This window comes from Apteryx mantelli, chromosome 3 (assembly GCF_036417845.1).
Source record: "Apteryx mantelli isolate bAptMan1 chromosome 3, bAptMan1.hap1, whole genome shotgun sequence".
Taxonomy (NCBI): domain Eukaryota; kingdom Metazoa; phylum Chordata; class Aves; order Apterygiformes; family Apterygidae; genus Apteryx; species Apteryx mantelli.
In genome coordinates this window covers 106,319,130-106,341,613 of record NC_089980.1, presented here as the reverse complement: position 1 = coordinate 106,341,613, position 22,484 = coordinate 106,319,130, and the positions used below count along the sequence as shown (strand labels likewise).

The 22,484-nt window shown below is 35.6% G+C and overlaps 1 protein-coding gene across 1 annotated transcript in view; it reads left to right on the top strand.

Moving 5' to 3' along the window:
- FAM135A (family with sequence similarity 135 member A) overlaps positions 1-21,597 on the top strand; it is an 87,723-nt gene extending 66,126 nt beyond the window's left edge. Inside the window, exons 18-21 of the mRNA XM_067294122.1 lie at positions 6,230-6,381; positions 8,464-8,574; positions 19,293-19,406; positions 20,145-21,597. Of these exons, the coding sequence (XP_067150223.1) occupies positions 6,230-6,381; positions 8,464-8,574; positions 19,293-19,406; positions 20,145-20,350 (583 nt within the window). The 3' untranslated portion in view covers positions 20,351-21,597. The remainder of the gene's footprint in view (positions 1-6,229; positions 6,382-8,463; positions 8,575-19,292; positions 19,407-20,144) is intronic.
- Positions 21,598-22,484: the final 887 nt, after the last annotated feature.

The following is a 22,484-nucleotide window of genomic DNA, read 5'->3' as shown; positions in this document are numbered from 1 at the left end:
ATTTATAGAAATAAAATTAAAACTAGAGCCCTGCGTTGTTCTGAACTGTGATGCTTAGCAGCAGATGACAAGAGATCTGGGAAAGAGAAATTCATGGAGGGGGAGGAGCAGGGGAAAGGAAGAAAAAGGAGAGAGAAGAATACCCAGCAGAAAGAAAACTGAATAGTATCATAGTCACAACTAGTCCTGCTAGTGTTTTTTGGACAGGGTGACTTAAGCATTACATTTTGGGAACTACTGTCCTGTGCCGCCTCAGAGATTCTGCTTGGTAGTGTTCAGCAGTAAAACACTAGTATTTTGAGAAAGCAGAAAGAAATAATAGTGCTATTTCTAAATTAAAGTAGCTTTCTTCTGATTCGTAGCCTCTTTACAAAGTATGGCATGGAGGACTGTCTGTAATGTCATTCCTACAGGAAAATTTCATCTAATTTATCACTTGGAAGGGCAACTGCATGAGGAAAAAATTTCATCATTTTGAAGTTATCTGATTGTTTCATCCTCTAGAAAGCATGTTTTACATCTTAATAGAGGGCTTATCCCAATATGTGCATTCTTGTTCCCTTTTTCAGTTATTTTTAGGGAATACCTGTCCCATTTATTTTTCTCAAAGTAGTAGGGTACATTTTGGGGGGAGAGTGCCGTACTAACTCAGCTGTATTAATGGATTTGGCTAATGGACAGATGAAAGGAGCAAACTCAAGTCTGACTTTATCCATTTGTTTAGATACTCTCAAATTATCAATCTGGAATGTTTTTTGACTCACTGGTTACTGTTGCATCTCCTACCGCAGCACTTCTGGGAAATACAATGTTCAGTGATGAATGAAAAAAAAATACATATTTCTGATCAGTTAATATACATGCATTTCTCTGGGTAAATAAAAAAATGTGACAAGGCACCAAGAAATAGAAAACATTTTTAATTATTATAAATCAATTAAGGACTACGTAGATGGTGTTCACAAAACAGAATGAGTTAATAGAAAAGTGCAAGATGCTCCATTACAATACCAAGACTAGGGTATGGAGTTTGGGAAGGGACTACTGGAAAGTACTTTTTAAGTACTATTCCTTTTTCCCCGCTAAGTCTGAGGTTGATGAAGCTGAAGAACTTCTACAAGTTTCTGCATAGTCCTGGGTTTGGTAGGCCTTACTCAACTAGAAAAAACATCTAACGCATTTTAAATGTAATCTCACTTTTTAAACAAGTGCTTCTGTTTTAAGATAGGTAGGATTTGACATGGTTAATTTTGTCTAAATCAGTAATTTAAAAAAATCCACTAAGTGATTTTGTTTGTATTATGCAGAACAGTGTATTAGCGCTCTCAGTATTGAGGAGTTCTGTAACCCACCAGCACATGTTGACATGCTCTCTCTCATCATGTGGTCTAAAGGCTATAATGAGCAGACCCACCCTTGTTACCTTCTCATTGCTCTCATCTGAGAATCAAAGCCTCTTTTGAGCTGCTAAATATTGTCTCAACAGACATTTAATTTGTAAATATTTTTTTCAGTTTTATTTACTGCTTGTCACTTGGGAGAAAAAAATTATCCATTTTTTTTTCTTTTCAAGATTTATGTTGTGTTTGGCCTTCACAAAGCAAAAGTCTCCACCTGTCAAATTTTGCTTGTCTTAGGAGAAAATTATGCCCATCAGCAAACCCCGCAGCTGTTTCCTGGTAGCTGTAGGAAAGATCTGTCAGAAAGAGATGTGCTTTTATGCAAGTCCTTCAAGGGATGACCCAGAAAGCCAGGGAAGTACTCTTGGGAAAACCTATGTTCAAGCATGCATTCCTACCTCATCCTGGCTGTCCTTTTATAGGGAAAGTGTACTTTGTTCTAGCTAGCTTTGCTCTCCTAAATGATACTAATTTCTCCTCGCAAAATCTCCCTGTCTACTAAAGGAAGTGTTCTCTGTCCAAGTCCTTGCAAATGGATCTTCATCAATAGCGGAGTCAAATCAGCCTCCAGACCTAAAATGAATTCATAACACAAAAAAGACTGGACAGTAGTGTCTCAGAAAAATCTGTTCAGTGCCTCTGTGACACTCAGAATGTTGCTGTGGGCAAAAGGGAACACACCTTGCATACAGAGCTAAGAATCGGTTGTTAATCTGGTTCATGTTTTTTTCTGTTCATGTTCATCTAATCAAACATGCAACAAGAAATTACTATTAGTCCAGTTATAATAATACTAAAATTCACAGCCCAAATTAATACAGAAAAATCTCATCATTAATATGGTTAAAATTGTTATACCTACCTAATATGTTTTCTCTTGTGTTACGCTCTCCTTCCAATAGCTGTCTGAATCCTAAGATTGATGGTTTCTGTCTTCCTCAAGCAGAATGGGGAGGGGAAGGGTCGCATGGAGTTCTCAGCATCCTGGGGCTCCAGTGGGAGGAAAAGGATGTTCATAGTGGGGCGTTATGCCTCCTTGGCCTTGGGTCTGCCTGGATTTATTTTCCTACATTTTTTATAATTTTTTTCATAATTTTTTTCATAAGTCTTTTTTTTTTTAACGCAGTCTGCTCACATGCTCTTTCTTTTCACTATTTCCCAGTTATTCAGTTTTTCTGTTACCCCTAATGCTGTTTTTTTCCCGACCTACAAAGTTGCACTCCTGCAGTGACCATTAATTGACCATTAACTGGGACCTCTGGCATATGATGCCTGTCTGCACTCTTCCACACCACACTTTTTTCTAGTCATAAACTGTTCAATCCACACAGAAAAAACTACCTGTTATTACTAGAAACTGTAAGGAAACTGAATCACCTTTAGGCCTGACATGTTACCTGACTGCTTGACAATTGTCCCAGCTAAAATGAGCTAAAAGCAGCGCAGGCCAAGACAAGCCAGAGAAGTCCTGAGATTCTGCGCTGCCGGGTCAATGCAAAGCCCCATGCCTTTCGTAAGTAAGGGCAAAGTCATATTTAGTGGGTTACATTCTTGTACTGAGATAAGAAAAGCACTCCCTCATGCCACCTGAGCACAGAGTCATGCTATAATGTCATCTTCAATAAACCAAGGGTTTTGGTACTGCCAAGGCGCTAATACCAGTTAAAGCATTGGTACGCTACTCAATGTAGGCATTAGCTTTCTTGTCAGTCTGAAAAAAATCTCTCTTCTCAGTGCAACATGGGTGGGAAGCAAAAACTGGAAGCTTTGTTTAAACCAACACCAATTTATTATATAAAACAACTGTTGGTGAAAGAACCACAGATTAATTTGGGTTGGAAGGAGGCTGGAGGTCATCTGGACCTGTCCAGCTCATACCAGTGGCATCTTCAGAGTTAGATATAACTTTGAAGTAAGATCCAGCTTTGAAGTTGGAGCAAATTGCTCAGTCATATCTGTTCAAAATTTGAGCCTCTCTGAGGGTGACAGCCTTTCCAGGTCATCATATAGCTAGAAAGTGAACTACAAGCTCTTACAGCGTTGTTTCAGAAACCATTTTCCTCATGTAGAATCCTATATAAATTTCTGAGCTTTATTGGATTTTCATCTCAGTTGGATTATTCAGCTTTTTCATCCTTTTACTGGCTTACAAAAAGAGAAAGAGATTCTTTGTGCTACGCATACGTTAAAACATCTGTTTTCTGGTCAGACCGAAGCTCTGTCTAGCCTAGTCAGCTGTTTCTTACAGGCAGATATTTAGGGAAAGAGTACAAGAAAAGGGCATGTAATAGGATATGTTGCTGGTATACCATTTGGCACTTTAAAGACTTGCTGAGCTTAAGATTGTTTCAGTATCTTTGTGTTTTACAGCTCTTGCTGATTTTTTTTCTTTTGTGAATTTTTATAGTTGGACCGGATCTTTTGTTTGCTAGCAAAGACTAATGAGGTTTTACTGTGTCTAATTTTACAGTATGATCTGAATTGGTAAGCTTGTGCCATCAAGCAAATATAAATACTGCAGTACATTTTTTTTTTCTAGTTTGTTGAATTAGTGATATCTTATACTCAAAAGATTGTAATATTGCCACCTGCTGTTCAGAAATGCACTGGTTTTGCAGAGCTCTGTCACTGCATCCTGTGGTTGCAGATAACGGAAAGAAAGAATGAGTAGGATGCGTTATGTTTCCGTCTTACACTTTCAAAAATCTTTTTCCTCACACTGGGTTTGATGAAATCCTTAAACCTTTCTCTATTAGAAAATAATATTGAAGGCTTATTACATGTTCACCTAGACCTCTGATTTGAATTCCAGATACTAGAGTAATCTGGTTTTTTTTGAAGTCTGTGCAAATTAAAAGCAAAAGTGTTTAATCTTTGAGGTACATTCACATAGCTAATTGCAAGCACCTTTTTATCTCAAATCGGTCTTTCATGTTTCTGAAGTTTTGGTTCAGGTGTGCCCATATTCCTGACGATGATAGGGTTGACTGGTGGATTGTCACTGTTTTGTTTCCGGTTAGGAAATTGTCCTTGGTTATGATGCAGTATGAGAGTTTCTCATTCTTTTATAACATTGAGTAAGTAGTGGATGAAAAGATGTCAGAGAACATCTCTGTTGATGTTCAGACCTTGCTTAGAAAATCTCTCTTTTTCAAGAGCTGTAACTACATGATGGACATTATCTTCAGGACAAACTAACTCAGTTTCTGAGGGCATTTTCTTGTTTCTAAAAACATCTATGGGTTTGGTTTTCTTGCTCATACTTCATGATGTATTCTAGAAGAATATTTTAAAATTTTAGTGTGCAGGAGTGTCAACAGCTCAGTATTTTATTTTCCAAATACACCACTGTTATGCTCTTAATGCAACTGTGTGACAGCGCAGAGGATACGTATTTTTCATTCCTAATTTGTTAGGCAAAGATATCAAGCTGCAGTAGAAAATTTCTGATATTGCAGCAATTTTAGTAATCTAGCAGTAAAAGTGACTGGAAAGACTATGCGTATATGGTTAAGCTGTATATTGGTATGAAACAAATACCCTATTCCATCACAATACTGTACAGTTATGTCAGAGGTAAGGAGTTTAGGGTGACTCTGCCATTCTGTACCCTAATATGTTTGAATTTTTTTTTCCATTTAGCTTTACATTGGAATTTTCAGAGTTAATAATTCTTTCTTGGGAAGAAATTATACCATCAAATAATTTGTTACTACTATATTCTACATGGACATTGCTAGCCTTGTTTTAGCAATTTTTGTTTAAGAATGTAATTGAACAAATTGGAAGGATGATTTTACAGGTATAAGACTGTGGCACTCAAATGATCTAGCTATAATAGTTCTACCACAGATTTCCCACATGTGTTTGGCTGGTCACGTGTTCTCTCCACATCCTGAGATTACACTTGTAAAGTGGAAAGACACTTTGTCCTTCTTATTTTGTCTGTCTTCTGTACCATATACTTTTTAACTCAGTATCTAAGAAAGTGTGGTCCTTACCTCACCAGGGATTTGTAAGCGTAACAACTGCATTAATAACTAGAATAGGCTTGCTTTGCAGTGTCCCTGCTAAAGAAGTGCTATATACAGACTTGTGTATTATGGCAGTAGGCAACGCAGATCAAGTTATAATTATTCTTATAGATACATGAAGCTAAATAGAGTCCCATCAATCTTCCCCCTAGCCTGATTAATGAGGGAAACACCTCAATGCAATAAACTCCTTGCAGACAGATATTTTGCAATTGCCGAGCTCAAGCTGTTAATCACTTCTTTTGGTCCAGTTGCTAAGCAGATTTGAGATGTTGCTTCTACTTTGAAATATCCAGAGTCAGTTAAGTAATGCTCTTCCTCCTCACAGGAGTACTTTTGGAGTCCTTCTCCAGCAGGTTGTTCTAGTAACTGTCATGCATTTATCATATTGAATGCCATCATGTGTCAAAGCAGGAGTTTATCCAGTCATGCACATCTCAAAATATTTTCTAAATACTTGGTGCTAAGGGAAATACTTAAAAATAATTTTGGTCTTGGGTGGGAGGGGTTGCTGGAAAGATTGTCCATTTTCACACTCTTTTCAAAAATTATGTGTAAAGTAATTCTAAGGAGCTGAGAACGTTTCTAAGGAATTTGCAGTTTGGGAGATACGGACAAGCTATGTTTTCTGTATGACCTAAAATGCAGGCTTTTGTGTGGAAATGTTTTGTTAATTCCCTTTCCTGTGTTCCTTCAGCATTTTATGACATCAGTTTTTATTTTTCACTACTAAAAAGCAAAAAAAAAAAAAAGTGCCATCAAATTCTGTGTTATACTATTTTTCTTTTTAAACAGCTTTATTGGACATTCACTGGGTAATTTAATAATCCGTTCAGTGCTCACAAGACCTCGGTTTAAATATTACCTCAACAAACTTCACACCTTCCTGTCTCTGTCTGGACCACATCTTGGTACACTCTACAACAGCAGTGCTCTTGTTAATACAGGTAACACATTATTTCCTGTGGTATAAGTTTAGGGGAGATTTTGTCCTCAAAATGTTCTCAGACGTTACACCGAGGTTGCAGGTTTCTGCCTTACTTGGATGTGTGCATTTCACTTTGTTGCCCTAAGGAGAGGGAAGGGTTGCACAAGCAAAGTATCGATGCAGGAGATGTGCAGGAGATGGCTGACACATGAGTTTGCCAGTATGCTTGAAGCAGGTTTTCTGTTACACCTTAAAGAGATTCCAGCTTTACTGTGTTGAGCTCAAGTTATTATGAGCTGAATTTTAATATCCTTAATCTGCAAATAAAGTAGTTAAAAAGCACTAAAGGAATTCTGAACTATTAGTGGTGTATTTCCTCTCTCAAAAAGTATCTTACAACCTTTTCTTATATTGAGAAAAAAAGTCTGGATTTCTCTGAATTTTCCAGTGTATTTTTTCAGCTGTGTGTGTACCTTGTGAATGCCTGTTTTTCTCTGCACTTTCTAAAGACTAAGTATAGCGGTAGGGGAACTTGTAGAAACTGCTGACTTTTGAAATAAACATTAGAAAATATTTTCAGATAGCCTAAAATTTTTAAATAAAGTACTAAGGATGAAAACTTTTTTCTGAGGTTACTGCTTACCTTGATTGGCCCCAAACCAAACCGAATAGCAGTTATTTTCATTAAATATGAACATGCTCATTAAACTGTTGAAAACACACTAAAAACCTTGAAGAAAGTTATTTTATGTAGTGCCATATTAATGATTTATTGACTTGTATTTTCTTTCATACAAAAATCATGGGGGAAAAACTAGCTAACTTGTATATGTTGGGCTTAAAAAGCATTGACATGATTTATTGGCTAATTGGAGTTATTGTTAGAGTTCACAGAAGTAGAAGAATGTGAGAGCTCTTTGAATTTAGTTGAAGTGCTACAGTATATAGCCTTCAATACACTATGGGTAAGGTTCACTTCAAGATCAAGACATCTACAGTGGGATTCGGTACAGGCATCTACTGGGTATCTAACCTAGTATACCTGTAGGCACTTACATTCAACTATTTTAATCTGTAACTGAATCCCACCTTTTTGATAGAAGTTCCCCAAAAGCATTAACATTACTTTGCTTCTACAAATTGCAATATTCCAGGCTACAGAGAGGCATGGGTATTTGCTCATTCATGTAATCACCAGCAAATGACCTTCAGTTATCTAAGATTAAAGCTATTGAAGTATCATCCGGAATATACTCATTGAAAAAATGGATTTCTGAAGCATTTGATCTGTTACAGTTGCAGACTGTACAAAATGTCCTTGTCATACAATAACCTTCCTCTACATTTTAGACTTTTAAGGTTTTGTAAAATACTAAGATAATAAATAATGGTATTGTACTCTCGATTACTATATTTATGTGCATACATTAATGGCCTTCAATAAATTGCTGTGCAGAAGATAACTCTTTCCCTGAGTGGCTTTAATCAATGCGTAAAGACTTTCTTGAGGATATGAGGACTTGGTTGCTTGCTTTTCTTCTGCTTGGCAAGAGATGTAAGATTTTCTGAAAAGTCAGTTAGCTAGTTGGCTTAGCTCATTGACTAATAAAGAGCTATAGAAAATGATGATTTTCCTCCCAGAAAATTCTGCTTCCTTTGTTCCTCTAGTTATATTTAATGAATTCAGTGATTCTATAAAGTTATTTTTAGAAGTTTGAGAAGTAACATTTGTTTTTAGTTCTGCATATTTCAACATCAGAATGTTCTAATATTCTGTAAAATATTGAAATAAAATCTGTGAATTAGCTTATGGCTGTCATTAATATATTTTGACTTCTTTTAAGTACATATTTTTCCTACAAGGGCATGTACATTAGTGGAAATAATTTTCTTTATGCTTTATTATATATGTAGACAGCAAAGAATAATGAATAAAAGAAATTAAAAATGCTTCTGGGCTCAATAATGCTAACATGAAAAATAAAATGGTAGCATCTGAGGAGCTAAATGTATGGGCTTTAGCTTTACATATTTTATTTACGTTTAATTACTTTTCATATTTTATTGTGGATCTATACTCATGTTGTACCTAACAATGCAGGTCTGTGGTTTATGCAGAAGTGGAAAAAATCTGGTTCGTTACTGCAATTGACATGTCGAGACCATTCAGATCCACGACAAACTTTCTTATACAAACTTAGTAAAAAAGCAGGTAAGCTCTGCTAATAGTTACTGTCTTTTAAAGACCACTGTATATAAATGTAAATAGGAAACCTAAAAATATTCGTCCAACCAACTCTCGTTTGAGTTTATTTAAAAATTGCTTTGGCTTTAGTACTCTATTCTTCAAGTAAAGTAAACAATAGACTGCTTTTTTCCCGAGGTGAACAGTTACTTTGAGACTTCCCTTCTTAACTAATGAACAGAAGCAGCTACCATGCTATATGTGTCAGCCTCCTCTTCAGCCACTGAAGTTAGTGATTTCACTGTGATTAGTCACGTACTTGCACACTCATTTAGGATTACTTGTTTCTGTACCTGTTTTTCTTATTGTTATATAAATTTAAAATTCTGCTGTAAAGTTTTTACTAGCTACTCTTTTATTTCCTCATTAAGTTGGTCAGGGAAAATAAAGTTTTTCTGGAAAGGGAAGGAGAAGTTGAACCTAATGTAATAGTTAAAACTAGATTGGAGTATTCACACTATATCATTCATACATTTTTCTGTTTTGCATATTCTTATTTCAGCTGTTGGCTGAGAGCCAGTTTTGGCAGTGAATAATATGCCACTTAGGGGGTGGGCTACCATTAAGCATTATAAAGTTACTGAGGATTTATCCCACAAATATTTCCAAATGTGTGTCAGCCAAGCATTCATGGAGTCAAAGATGCTCACGGTGAGCATAGTATCGTTTTGTGGAAAATTTGGACATTTCTCCATCAAATACTTGTAGGCTTTCACAGCTGAAATTTAGTTGAGAGCAAACTGGTGTGAAGATGTTGACAGGAAAAGACTGACAGGTCCAGCTCCTGAGATCTTTGAAGATAAAAATTCCAGGAATAGGAAGAATCAGAAAGGAGTAAAGAGCAAGAAGAAATATCATGAATAAGATATGAATGTTGATCAAAAACCGATTTTAGTAAAACTGGGGATTTTTTCCCCCTTCTGTTCAAAATTTATTATCACAAAGTAATTTTGTTGCCAGTAAGGTGGTGTTTAAAGCTGAACTGATGTATAAAGGTGAATTCCAAAGTGAAAATGACAAGAATGACTGGATCCCCATCATTTGAAGTATTTTAAATGTCTGTTAGCTGTCTTTCAGAAACAAATGTTTAATCTTAAACAGAAGTTATGAGCTTCTGAGAAGTTACACAGTAGCTACTGGGTAATATTGTGGGACCTGTGTTATAGAGCTAATCAGATTAATCTATTGGTTGGCTTTAAAGAAGTTGATATTCTTTGTTTTTATGTGTACATAAAGTTTTTCAACATAATCTGAGAATATGTTATTTGAGTATTATTGTCTATTCTAGAAATATCCATATATTCTTTTGACAAACCTCTGTGACAGACTTTTAGAAAGACATAGATAGCATTGTCTTAAGAGTTTGTGACCTGAGTTTCAGATCTTATTCCCGTAAACTGTAGGAGGACCCTAAAAATCTTAGGGAGTCATTTGGCTTCTGAAGATTCAGCTTCCCTTTTCTGCCTTCTTACTAAAGAGATGGAAGGAGCTGTATCTTGGGTCACAGCCTCACAGAGCATCTGGTTTCCAGGTGCTCTATGATGCCAGGGAGAAGGAAAGGTTGGGGAAGAGGAGAGAGATGTGGAAGTCTGATGTTTTTATTTAAGGGAAGAAAAAAAAAAAAGCTTTTTGCTTCCCTAAAAGAAGAGAAGAATCAGTTAATATACTGTATGTACACTGTAGATGTTGGTATTTTTAACTCTTGACATGTGTACAAGGCATATTTCTGTCCTGCCATCTCTTTGTTTAATCAGTGGGCATATAGTATTGGCTATGCTTGACTCTCAAACTCCAGATGAGATGAGTTTGGGATTTCCCTAACTGTATAGTTTCTCTTTTCAGTTTTTTGACCAAGAGAATTTGCATACTGTTATCTGTAGGAATTATAAACATATGCTTTCCAGAAATCATTTTACCCCAAACTATGCACAAGAGATTCTGTCTACCAGTACTCAACAACCACACTGTTAACAGAAGAGGTGTAGTCCTGATCTTTGCGATTTGTGTTGATCTTTCTAATTCTGTAGAACAGGAGTCTAAGCTGCAGTAATATCTGTTCATCCTTACTGTGGTGACTTCTTCAGATCCTGGTGCTGCAGCTGGCAAAATCCCTAAGGATTCTGCCTATACTTTTTTTATCCTTCATGCCAGCCCAGGTTTACCAGCACTAAGACTCAGGAATGTGCTAGAAGCCATTCTCTTAAAAGGATCAGTAGAATACCTGCCTTTTCTGTTCATCTTCACATCTTTGGCTAGAGTTCACTGGGAAAACCCATCAGAGTGGTCTCCTAATGCCTCCTCCAACTTATAGGGCTCCAGACCATTCAACCAGTTCCAAAACCAAACATTGGCTTTGGTGCTGTCATTTCTGTTCCATCAGTACTGTCAAGAAAGACACCAGGCATGTGACAGAAACTAAAAATATCTTTCTCCCGCTGTTACTGTAAATGGTTCTATCACCAGCATGATACCCAGTGCCATGGATATCTGAATATTGGCAGAAACAGCAGTACCAATTTTGGCTTCCCTTCTCACCTGCAGTCCTCTGGCAGCGAAAGCTGCTGCTGTTTCAACTCTGCTGTGGTCTAGCTGGTTTCCAGATCATCCTTAAAAGTGGCTGTGGATCTGAAAGGTGATATTTTTGAGAGTCTAGGTCTCAGCCATGTTGATGTATGATGGTTTGTGGGCCTAGTTCTCAAATTTGCCAGAGGACATCATCTTGTTGTTTAACTCCGGAGTGGATGAAGTTCCTCCTTCCTGTCAATCATTCTAGGTAAAAGTAGAGTTGAGCATCTCCTCTTCTACCTCTTAAAAGAAGCTTCAGTAAATCCTAATACTTAGCACCATTCAGAAATGAGATTTTTGCTCTTATCCGTTCTCTGTTCTGAATCCTGAAGCACTACCATTTAACAGCAGAAATTTTGCAATCATAACCACATTTCTGGTAACTCTTCTTCAGAACTGCTTCTATCAGAGCAATACATGTGGGAGGATGTATGACAAACATTTTTACCAATCTTGCTTTCCTTCCCATTTGGGGAAAGTTTGGGCATCACAGCTGGACATCACCTCTGACTCTTTGATCTCATAGTTAAAAGCAACACCAGTTTGTCTCTCTGCCACTCCCAGAATATCTGGAACATTTCAATTATTCTGAAAATGAAATTATCAAGACAGGATGATAGATAATTTATATAACAAATTTTAAGGCTATCTACTAGGTTGCCATGTGAAAAGAAATTTTTATTGCAAAGAATAAAAGCAGGTAGTGGGGAGAAATTGAGACTTAAACATTTGCCATTTCTGATTATTATCTTATCTAAAAAAAATTCTGAATGTTTCCTTTCTGGACTTGACCATCAAAATTCTTTTAAGTTAAAGCTATTTTATCTTTTAAAATTATCATGATTGGTAATTGCTGGTAAAGAACAAGATGTGTCCTTTCTGCTCATAAGGAACAAAAGATGGTAGGATAGTTCAAAATGAAGAGAGTTAAAGTTTATGCAAATTATGGGATTTTCAGTTACTTTATGCACACATCACCTTATGTTGCCAGCTGAGAGATTTATATGGTTTTTAGCCCAGTGGTAAATTTAATTTTCTGATGTTGCTTCTTCATGATGATAAATTTTTAGAATTATTTTACCTTTGGGAATAATCTCCTTGAAATCTGCTTGTCATATCTTCAGCAGCCACAATCTGTCTGGTATTTTGGGGGGTCTTGGAAATGACTGTTAATTTCATACTGTGACAAGAAATCACAACAGGTTGCCAGCTATGATGACATGCAAGCTGTTCAGTACAAAAAGAGTTGTAGCAGCCCAGATGAAAAAATACATTAAAATGTTCGTGGTCTGTGTAAACATAATTTCATGTTATAGTATTATGTTTTTGACAAAAAATATTTCAAAATAACTTGATAAGAACAAAATTTTTAAACACAAAGATAAAAAAATATATACTTAAATTATCTATTTTCTAATTACTTAGCTTTCAGACTTTAGTATGGTCTATTTATTTAGTGGAAATGAGTCCTTTTTGTAACCCAACTGTTGCCATTTACCACAAAGCTTACAGAATGTTAGTTATGCAGATTTGTCCCTAAAAGGATACTGGGAGTTAGTTAGGTATTATTAGTTAGGTATTAGGAGTTGCTTACCATAACATCACATAGCAATGAAGTGACAAGTTCTGGGATTTACACAGATCTTGATTTCTGCTTCCACTTAATCTATTGGTTATGCTTAAATATTTTCAACAAGCTATAATTGCACCTTCATATTTATTTTCTAACATTGAATGTAAAAATAACCTAGTTTATGAAATGCAAGTGTTCATTGGCATATCACCAAAATAATCAGATTTCTTTTCTTTTAACAAAGGAAGGATGTGTATTTAAACAATGTATTCAAATACCTAATTGTTTCCAGTTGGAGCATATTGTGATTTTTGTTGAGGAAGCAGAAAGACGGTAGCTCCAGTATAACTGAAGATGCTTTCAGATGTAACTTGAGCACTGTCCCATACACTTCTCCCAGCTTCTCTAATTCACTTTGTCTTGTGCAAGGTAAACAAGAGAAGCTCTTATTTTTTTTGCTCTCAAATTAGAATATTATGTTTCTTACTTTATTCGCATTATATACTCAGCTAGTTATATTCTTCAGCAAAAATTACAGACTCCAGAGGAGTCCAAGACAATGTACTGTAAATTCTTGATTTGTAGCCATTGCAACCCAACAAACCTGTCCTTTCTTGCTCATGGTGCTTCAGATAGTCGTTTTTGATAGATTCAGAGACCCTGCTTAGCCTGATATGTTAAGAAGCTGCCAGTCAGAAGGGAACAATTTCATTTACACGTAGGCTGGTTCTGATGTTCTGATTTGTCTAAGAGAAGTGTCAATGACCTGTAATATTTGGCTTTAGTTTGGTTTTGGACAAGTCTTTTGTGTATGAATACCTCATCTAGAACTCCAATATGCTGCTTAGTATAAATATAAAACCAAAGACTCCATTTCCATCAGTTTGTCTTTGAGAAGCTCAAGTTTCTGTAGCCAGACACCTGAAACAACTTTAGGATCTGCCTGCAGGGTCTTCATTAATTTGATACAAATTTTGATAGATCCTTTGCAATTAAGGGCTCGCCCAGTAGAGCAGAGTTTTGACAGAACTAATTCTCCTGTAATGAACGATGATGTGTGCGAGAACCATGGCCTGCTGAGGTTGGCTACCATAAGGTAAAATTTGAAATGCTGCTCTCTGTGCCAGTTATGAACTGTTTGCTCACTACAGGAAACACTTCCTGCAATGAACTTTGGAGCTGCAAATTCTTCTACCTCAGCTTTAGTTTTGTAGTTTTCTGAAGTCTTATTTGTCAGCTGCGGAACAGGCCTGCAGTAGCACTTTAGTTTGGCTCAGGAATGCGTTTGGAAGCAGATGTCTTCATCATCCCCATTTACTTCAGAGCACAGCTAATGAACTTTATGAACAGCTAATGGATTTCCATCCACGGAACCAGACTAGAGCTAGTCCAAATTAAACTCCCCTGAAAATAGGCATTATGATGGATTCTCAGTACCAACGGATTTGCTTTCCCATTCTGTTCCTTTTATACTACACTGTTCACAAATGTGAAGATGTAGCCATAGTCTCTTCCAGGATATTTTTGTACTTGATAGGTAGGCTTATATTCAAATATCATAGTACTTCCACAGAGCTTGATTAGCAGAATTCTGATATGCTTATTTATTGCCTTATCTTCTCCCTCCCCTTTAAAATATGAATTTTTCTAATCTCTGAAGTGAAGAAAGGAAGTCTTAGTTTTCATTTATGTCCATGTTAACAGTAGATAAGCATTGAACAAGCTTGCTTGACATGTTTTCTGCTTTGAGATGACTGTTGCGCACAGAATGCCCGCTTAACTGAATTGGTGCTGTTTGGCTTTGTGGAGGGAAAAAGCATGTCACCTCTTGACTTGAGGAAATGCCTGTTTATAACTCGGCATGAGGATGGGGCTAGAACTGAAATAGCGTAACTACTGGTCACATGGCATGGAGACTGACCTAACCAGTTCTGCTAAGAGGTAGGACTTCCCAGCCCTCTGTAGCTCTATACCAACAATGTTTAAAGGATCTGGTAGGTTCTGTAGCATCTGCAGCCAAGCTCTTTGAAGTAAAATCTTCAAGGCAGAGTTTGAGCTGACATGAAACTGAATTGGCCCAAATCTAACTCCCTCATCAGTCTTCTTGTGGCATTGCAACAGAAAGTCTGAGCTGCTTTGCATTTGGACCTCAGTGCACTCAGTATCTCAAGATCTGAGTTTTTGGGGCACGAATCTAGCTTCGTGTGTGATGGGTTAGCTTTACAGAATAGTCCAGAAGGCCAACTGCGGGAGAGATGGCTGCCTTCCAGGGCATAATTTCTAAAACCCTTCTTTCCAGACTTCATTTATGTCAGAGCTCCCAGATCCCTCTTTCCAGATAAGTTTGTGAATGGACAGAATTGTAGGAAACATCAGGAGTACTGTGTTCTTGACAGAACTGAGAAGTTTCCTTTGTTTCAAAACTTGACCAGATATGATCCTGAGCTACCTGATCTAATGTCAAAGTTGGCCCTCCTTTGAGAAAGGGGGTAAGACCAGATGATCTCCAAAGGTCCCTTTTAATCTAAATTGTTTTATTCCAGGATTTTATGATTAGCACATTCCTAAGCAAAACAGCAGCTTACTTGTGGAATCAGATGGTGGGACTTTTTGGGGGTTTTTTTTGTTGTTTTTTTTTAAGCTGATTGTAAGTGATTTTGCTTCGGTTGTGCTAAAGAACTCTGGTATCCATAGTGAATATTGTACATTGCAAACAATGTAAGCCTTGTTTTGAATGAGTTTAAGGAGATACAGCATTTTGTTGTCCTTTTTGTCATAGAAGTGTCAGAGAAAATCAGTAGCCCGTTGTACTGTTTGCTCCATCTCCTGTTACTTACTTGATGTTGACTATAGTTAGAAGACAGATTTCATAATAGATCTACAGAGACTTCTGATTCTGGCACTAAATTTATACAAAAAATTTAATTCTCTGACTGTAGTTAGTTGTGGGTTACCAGGTCTCTGTACACGCTGCTCCAGATTCCTCCACTTGACTATTTGGGGAAAAAAAATCATGAATTTGTAGATATCATTAATTCAGTAATGACGACTAATGCTATTATTGAGAATTTACTCATCCGCTGATATGAATGACATGATGGTTAAATGATAAAAATTGTGCTTTTTGTGTATGCTTAAATTAACTTTGGCTGAGATTGAAGTTTCTTTAGAAGATGAGGAATATGATAAGAATATGGAAAGCCCAGAAAAGTTTCCTTACCACGGAAGAGAACGTTCTGTTATATGGGACAGAGCTTATTATTTCAGCAGCAGTTTTTCAATTGGATTGTTCTTTTCAAGCTATCCCAAATCCTGTTGAAAAATTTGGTCAGTACTTTCTAGCTAATAAAAAGCTCAGTGTTTTTTAGAGTACTTTGCAAAAATGATGTGATGAGTCCAAATGTGTTTTTTTTTCTGATGCAATTAGATTTTAATCTTCTAGCATTTTTGCCTAATTACAGCCATTCTGGAAATGTTGGCTTAATTAGATTTTGAGATTTTTTTTTTTAATTCAGTAGCTGAAAATTTTGCTTCACAAGAAAATATGGATCATTGATTACTTTGAATAATTGTGTCATAAGTTTGGGGTTTATTTTTTATTTTCTTTTTTTTTAATACTTTCAATATGTTTGTGTGGCAGGTCTTTTATCATGGCGTGGGTTTTTTTGTCTTTTTAGAGGGAAAATTAAGATGTGGATCATATGAATTAACTGAGCTTTATTCTTGTCCTCAATTTATTCCTGAATTTCCAAATTAATTAACGGCAGAATATATTCAAAGTCTAGGAAGTAAATGAAAACAACAAAATATAAAGATGATTGAGGTGGCAAATTTTTACTTCTAAATAAATGAAAGAATATGATAAGTCGCTTCTTTGTGTGGTTCTCCAAAAGCACATTTAAATTTAGGCATAATTTAGCATTGCACACTTCCATATTTGAGATCCTCCTCTGCTTTTGTCCTGGATATTTTCTTAGACTGTCTAGAGAGCATAAAGGAAGCTGTTAAATGCCATGCAGTTCCTTCCCATTGACAAATGGTTCAGGGGTATCTCATGTATTAGAAATCTGAGGGGTTATATGTTTGTATTCTCCATTTCGATTCCTCTCTTTCTTGGAACACCCATCCATAGTTATAGGGGTCACACGAACCATGTCAGAATAAACAAGCTCAAACCAGAAGATTTGGTCTTTTTCTTCATAGTAAGTGTGAAGGGCCATCCCAAAGCAAAACAACCCCAAAAGAACAGTTAGACAATAAAATTCATGATTATGAAATACCCTATATGCCTTCCTTGTTCCTATCGAAGTGCTTCTCTCAAAAGAGACTTAGTCAAAAGTGGGTTTCTACTACAAAAAAACAAATGTCTTGTAATGCAGGATTACTGATATTTATCATGCCTAAAATTAAGGCAAGCTCAAGACATTCTTGCTATGAATTTGACCTAGAATATAAAGCATAAAAATAATTCACTGTCACCAAAAGAGGGAGGTCTTATTAATTAGATTGTGATGTCTTAAGCTTGTGTGTTTTCTGTTTGTTCTTATTGCACACCAGGCTGAAAAAAGTCTATTTAAATGTTGATTGATGTAGACTGATGTTCCTCCAAAGATTCCCCAGGACATTTCTTCTTTCTTTCTGTCCTTCCTAAGGTTGATTAAAAGATCTAGGCAATTCACTTCTCTCTACCTTTTGCATGAACAGTAATGGATATTTCTTGTGGGGAAGTTTATATCAAAAACACTTAATACAAGGTACATAGACATCCAAGGAATTTGCAAAACTATTACAGATCAGCCTGCAGGGAACTCCTATCTTTGATTTATTCCAAATGTGTTATTTTCAACTCAGTTCAAAATTTTGGAACTGGCATCTGCATCTGTACATAAGATTTTCTCCAGTCACTTTCCATCAATGTCAAATAAAAGATCCTAGTGATGTAGTTGATCTTCTGAGACAGTGTTGTCTTTCAGTGGATACATAGGACCAGAAAATACCTGATTTCTATTTCAAGGGGACAGAATCCAGGATCTCTTTTGGATGCATTTTCTATACATTTTTATAGATTTCTAGAATTTTTATTTATCAATTTCCTCTGAAATCTGGGAAGTTCCACTTACCTTTTACATACTAAAGTTGTTCAGCATTGTTTTTGTAACTGACTTGATTTTGGGATGTAGTCTTCATCGTACAGTCTATAAAATACTGGAAACTTAGGAAACAACCTCCAGGAAGAAGGAAAGGTGTTTTACTTTGGGATTTATTCTCCTCTTTAGGAACAAATACATATTAATACATACATATATTCTGTCTGAACAACACAGAGAAACTAAAACTCAGTAGTTTATTCCTGCAGTATAGCCTCTGAAAAGCAGATAGCAAATAATTTGTTTTTCCTACTGCAATATTTTCTCTCTTTTTTGTTGTTTTTATGAAAGAAAAGTTTGATTTATATGATTTATATAAAATTTTTGCTACAGATTTGGAGTAGCATCTTTGAAGAATTGTTTTATTTGCAGTATTTCTATAATTCTCAGAATATACTAAGTAAATTTTGTAAATGAACAAAGGAGGGTTAGGGACCATTATTCTCTCCAGAAGTTAAAAGTAGGGCTAATAGCCCCAATGTAAACACGTAACACCTAGAAGATTCCTAAAGAACAATCCAGTCTGACTGCTTTTGAGTACAGCTTCCCTTTACATACACCTAAATTTATTAAGTGTTTGCTGATTTTGCCTAACGGTTCCCTTCGTATTGAACTGCAGTTGGCTATGATATTCTGAGGGGCTGTTCTAAAGCAAAGGCTACTGATTTTCCCTAAAAATCCAGTGTATTCTGACTTAAGCAGATGGACAGCACCAGAAGTCTGCTAAAGTTCTTTGGAGAAGTCATTAAGGTTAAATATACTGAGAACTATAACTTCCTCACTAATGGGGGATCCTGCCTTTGCATCATCTTGCTGTTAGAGTGCTTGCCCAAGAAGTAGGAGATCTGGATTTAATTATAAAGGGAATCTGGAGAGTTGTGTTGGGTGGATCCTCATCTGGGGCTAAAGATGGCCAAATGTTAGAGCAAGGTAGTGCCTGAAAGAGGCACCTACATTAGGTGGGCTATATTGCATTCACATTTATGCTATGCATTAATCCAGATGCAGCTACACTGTTGACTGAAATACAAGTGAAGACAAGGCATCAGTCATCTTTAGGTTTCTTTAAGCAAAGGCTTTACTTCCTTCTGTCATGCAGAAACTGCACACTTTATTCCTATATCCCCTCCATCCTAAAACACAAAAGTTTGAACCATAACCTTTGGTTAAGTAGGAATCATCAGAATTAGGTCAAGCCCAGGTGTGTTAAAATATGTACAGTACCCAACAGTTGGTTGTTCTCTCGCTGTACCTATTGTAATTGATTTTTCTGCCTTTTTTTGTACAAGGACTTGTAATAAGTTGGTTCCCACTTTTAGCTGTAAAATGTTTAATTATTCTGTAGTAATTGTCAAGTGATTCATTATAATACATATGTTTTTTTCTCTCTTTTCCTGTAGGTCTTCATTACTTCAAAAACATAGTGTTAGTAGGATCTCTGCAGGATCGTTATGTTCCTTATCACTCTGCTCGCATTGAGATGTGTAAAACAGCTTTAAAGGATAAGCAATCAGGTAATAAATGTTCTCAAAAAATTCCACTGAAATTTAACTTCATAGGTCTCAGATTCATCCCATTTAATTTTGGGTGCTTTACTGAGGCACCTCAATTATGTCTTTAGTCACCCTGGGCTTACTCTGTAGGAATGGAGAGAGAAAATCCATATGAGAGCTGAACTGCTTTCTGTATTTGTGTGGTTTTGTTAAATGCAGAAGGAGATGGGACTGAATAAATTTCTAGCTTAAAAGCTTTGGTGAGATGCTGTAGATTAGGTGGGATGAACACAGCCCCTGATGTGTTATTCCATGAACAGGAAGGACAAATAGCTTTGCTTTTGAGGACATCGAGTTGTAGCTTCAAGCACATTGGCTGTATTTAGAAGAGGCTTAATATTAGCATTGAAAGGAAAGGTACTTTTCTTATTTTCAGAGATGGCTGGTTATTGCATTTATTGCTGAGATATTCTAGCACAATTGAATTCTAACAGTGTTTATTGTCAAGAAAATACCTTTTAAATAGCCATTATAATAAATTAGTATAATAAATGTATGAACAATAAAATGTGTGAGTAATAAAATTATTTTTCAAAGATTTTTGAGGAAATTAAACTTCCTATATTCTATCTTAACAGAGAAACAGCATGACATACATTCCCTCTCTTATTCTGGAATGCATATATTTTCAATTGAAGGTCATAGAACCATAATTGCTTCTGATGATTCATACAGTACAACTTCTGTTTTCCTCTACAGGACCAATTTATGCTGAAATGATCCAGAACCTGCTTCTGCCAGTTCTTCAAAATAAGGAATGTAATTTGGTTCGTTATAATGTAATTAATGCATTGCCCAATACAGCAGATTCTCTCATAGGAAGAGCCGCACACATTGCTGTTCTTGATTCAGAAATATTTTTAGAAAAATTCTTTCTAGTTGCTGCCCTAAAATATTTCCAGTAGAGAAAAGTGTTGTAAGAGACTTGGTTATTACCTCATTAACAGATAAATCAAATAATGTGTGGTATTAAAGTATAGCTGCAGCTGTATTTTAAGAGATATTTATACTTTTTATATGGAAGATAATTTATATCATCCACACTTAGGGCTTTTTAACATCAACTTTACTTTCTAGGCAATGTGGCTGTGCAATATTTTTTTATTTAGTTCTTTTTACTTTTCTATTACTTTTTCTTAATTTTGGGTACCTAATTATTTGGAGATTAAAGCACAGTGTGTTCTTTTGGTTGGGTTGTTATTGCCTTTTAGACTTAAGAAGTCAATGCTAACATGGCTACATTTTACTAGAGGCGTTAGATGCCAAAATAAATTGGAGGTTAAAAATTCTAATAAGGTATTACACACTCAATTGTATTTTAGCACTGCTGAAAGTTTAACTGGAAACACAATGAGCTGCTAAAATACTGGATATTTGAAAATGACTATATTTGTCGGTCTCAAAAAGAAGACCATTCATTACCGAGTTGTCTGTTTAGCTATCACTACATCTTAACAGTTTTCTACAAAATCATTATCATCCTTATTAAACATGTTATGCCTGTGGGAATATATTTTCTACTGATCTCAAAAACATATTAGTTTACATATTCACTTTTATTACTGGAACTCTAGTTTTCAGAAGCAAATGGCAACTAAGGATTTTTGAATGTTTAATGATAGCTGCCTTCAAATAATTGGGGTTTTGCAAAATTTATTGAAATTACTCCTTACTCTGTCAGTTCTTCATATGAACATGGACAGTTTTACATGGACTTCCTTGTATGCACGAAAAATAAGTAAATGTTATAAATTTCTGCAATACTTTTATGAATTTAAGCAATTTTTAAATATTGTTAAAATGTTTTATTGACTACAAAGTATTGTAAATATAAATCAGTACATCTTCAAATGGGACAATGTTATAAACTTTACCTGTTCAGTGATACAGATAAAATGTTTTTGATATACAGGAATGTTAAAGGTCTATTGACTTTTTACTGGTGCTGAATAGCATTAAGTTTGGTTTCTCCTTCCTTCCCTTTTATCTATTTCAAACAACAATTCACTAAAGATAGGAAAAAGGGTTACATGTGCATTCACTAATTGTAATGAACTTTTTTTGAAGAATACAAATTTGTTGTATAATGCATGTTTATTTTTAGCATTGTATTATTGCATCTGGTGTTAATAAAATGAACAGATGACTCTAATGGAAGCAATTAAAGAAACTGAAATCTGCTAATTATCAAAATTCTGGGGAGACTTTATATATTTTGTATTATTTGAAATGAATATAGCAATAATAGTTTATAATGAAGTAATCTTGCATTTGATGTGGTTTGTTAATATCTTTGTAATATATTTCCTTTGCTGTAGCTTACAAGTTTCAAATGAGGACCTACAGTCTGGCAATGTATACACTAAAGAGAATATTGTATTACTAAGCTGCATTAGGCAAGTCCTTATAATGACAGAAAAATATCTTAAATACATTCCCACTCTAAAAATGTCTATTTTTATTAATAATTTTTATTTTATGGCCATGTTACTGTGTTGTAAATATTTAAATTATGTTCTGACATCTCAACTGTCCTTTGGTTAACAGTATTCTTTCTAGTAGTTGGTTTGTAACTAAATTTTTAATATTAGCTTAGGGAGCTAAATCTACACAATAATTTTCCTTGATTCACAATGATCAAGTTAAACTACTTGTAATACATAAGTTTTTAGACATTTCTGTCACTATAGGAAAATGTCTGTCTTGTTGTGTCTCTGGAAATCTAAAAATGTAGAGCATGCTTTTGTTATTAGCACAGCAGAAATTAAGTATAGCCACTTTTTTTAATCATAGATCCCATGCATTTAAGCAGGCTTGAACTTGGTTTGTTTTATGAAGAAAATGGAGGCTGTAAGAAATCATATGATATTTAGATGCAAGTTTATCAAGGACAGGCCAAATTTAACAGAACTTTAACTTCTTCTCTCCCCTGCTTTGTATTAGCCAGTGCAGTCCATTTGTGGTCTGGTAGCCCTGTCAGTGCTGTAGCTTTGTGGTGCTGTTTGACAACTAGAAGTCCCAGATAAATGGTGCTACTTG